Source organism: Gavialis gangeticus, unplaced genomic scaffold (assembly GCF_001723915.1).
Source record: "Gavialis gangeticus isolate Ggan-Ray unplaced genomic scaffold, GavGan_comp1, whole genome shotgun sequence".
Taxonomy (NCBI): domain Eukaryota; kingdom Metazoa; phylum Chordata; order Crocodylia; family Gavialidae; genus Gavialis; species Gavialis gangeticus.
In genome coordinates, this window is record NW_017729024.1 from 123,571,595 (window position 1) to 123,572,708 (window position 1,114).

Below are 1,114 nucleotides of genomic sequence, written 5' to 3' on the forward strand. Positions count from 1 at the left end.
GTTGGCGCACTGGCAGTCCCGCCAGCGGCAGAAGCGCTTGTGGCCCTTGAGGCAGGACACGACGCCGTGGTTGCGGCACCGCGCGCACTTGGGCGTGCGGCTCAGCTTGCGCTGCTCCGCGGGCGGCGGCTCGGGCCGCGCCGGGGCCTCGCCCTCCTGCTCCTCTTCGTCGTCCTCCTCCTCCTCGTCCTCCTCCTCCAGGGGCTCCCCGCCGCCGGGCGCGGGGCGCTGCTCCGCCTCGTCCAGCTCCAGGCTCTCCACGTCGATGTCCCAGTCCTGCCCCTGGCCCGCGGGCGGCGCCGGCCCCTCGGCCATGGCTGCTGGGCTCAGCGCTGCAACACACAAGGCAGCGCGCTCCGGGGTGCCCGGCCCTCCTCCCTCCCCGGGCCCAGCATCACCCGCCTCCCTGTCCCCTTCGCTCCTCTCTCTGTTTTTTCGGCCTGGGGGCAGGACCGCATTAACCCGCTAGTGGGCCGCAGGCGAACAAGCTCGTTGGCCCCCGGCTGGAAAATAAGCACAGCTGAGCCCCTTCCTCACCTAGGGCCCTAGTTTGCCTGCACACTCATCCAGCCCTGCCTCGCGGAGCTTGGGGGCTGCACACTCCCGGCTTACTCTAAAGCAGCATTTCCCAACCAGTGTCCCACGGCAGGGTCAGAAATTAACAGGTGTGCCGCAGAATTTTGCCAGGGCAATGGGCTACCATAGGTCTGAGGATGGGGAATGCCTTAACAGGTGTGCCACGGAAATATTTTCTTAATGTAAGTGTGCCTTGGGCTGGAACAGGTTGGGAAGCACTGCTCTAAAGACAACAGAGACAGAAATCGACAGCGCCCAAGACCCTCCATGCAAGTGAGAGGGGCACAGTGGAAAAACTACTATTCAGACCCAGTTCTGGCTCCACTCTGTGCCCCTGTGCCACGCAGGAGACTGCAGCACTTGGGTTCTCCTGATAGGCAGCAATGGGCTCAAGTTGCAGCAAGGGAAATTTAGGCTGGATATTAGGGAAAACTCTCTCACTAGGAGGATACTCAAGCACTGGAGCAGGTCACCCAGACAGGCCGTGAAGTCTCCATCCTTGGAGGTTGTGAAGACCCTGGTAGACAAAGCCTTGGCT

The 1,114-nt window shown here is 62.7% G+C and overlaps 1 protein-coding gene across 1 annotated transcript in view; it reads right to left on the reverse strand.

Moving 5' to 3' along the window:
• DMRT2 (doublesex and mab-3 related transcription factor 2) overlaps positions 1-604 on the reverse strand; it is a 9,900-nt gene extending 9,296 nt beyond the window's left edge. Inside the window, exon 1 of the mRNA XM_019518239.1 lies at positions 7-604. Within this exon, the coding sequence (XP_019373784.1) occupies positions 7-315 (309 nt within the window). The 5' untranslated portion in view covers positions 316-604. The remainder of the gene's footprint in view (positions 1-6) is intronic.
• Between the last annotated feature and the right edge of the window lie 510 nt (positions 605-1,114).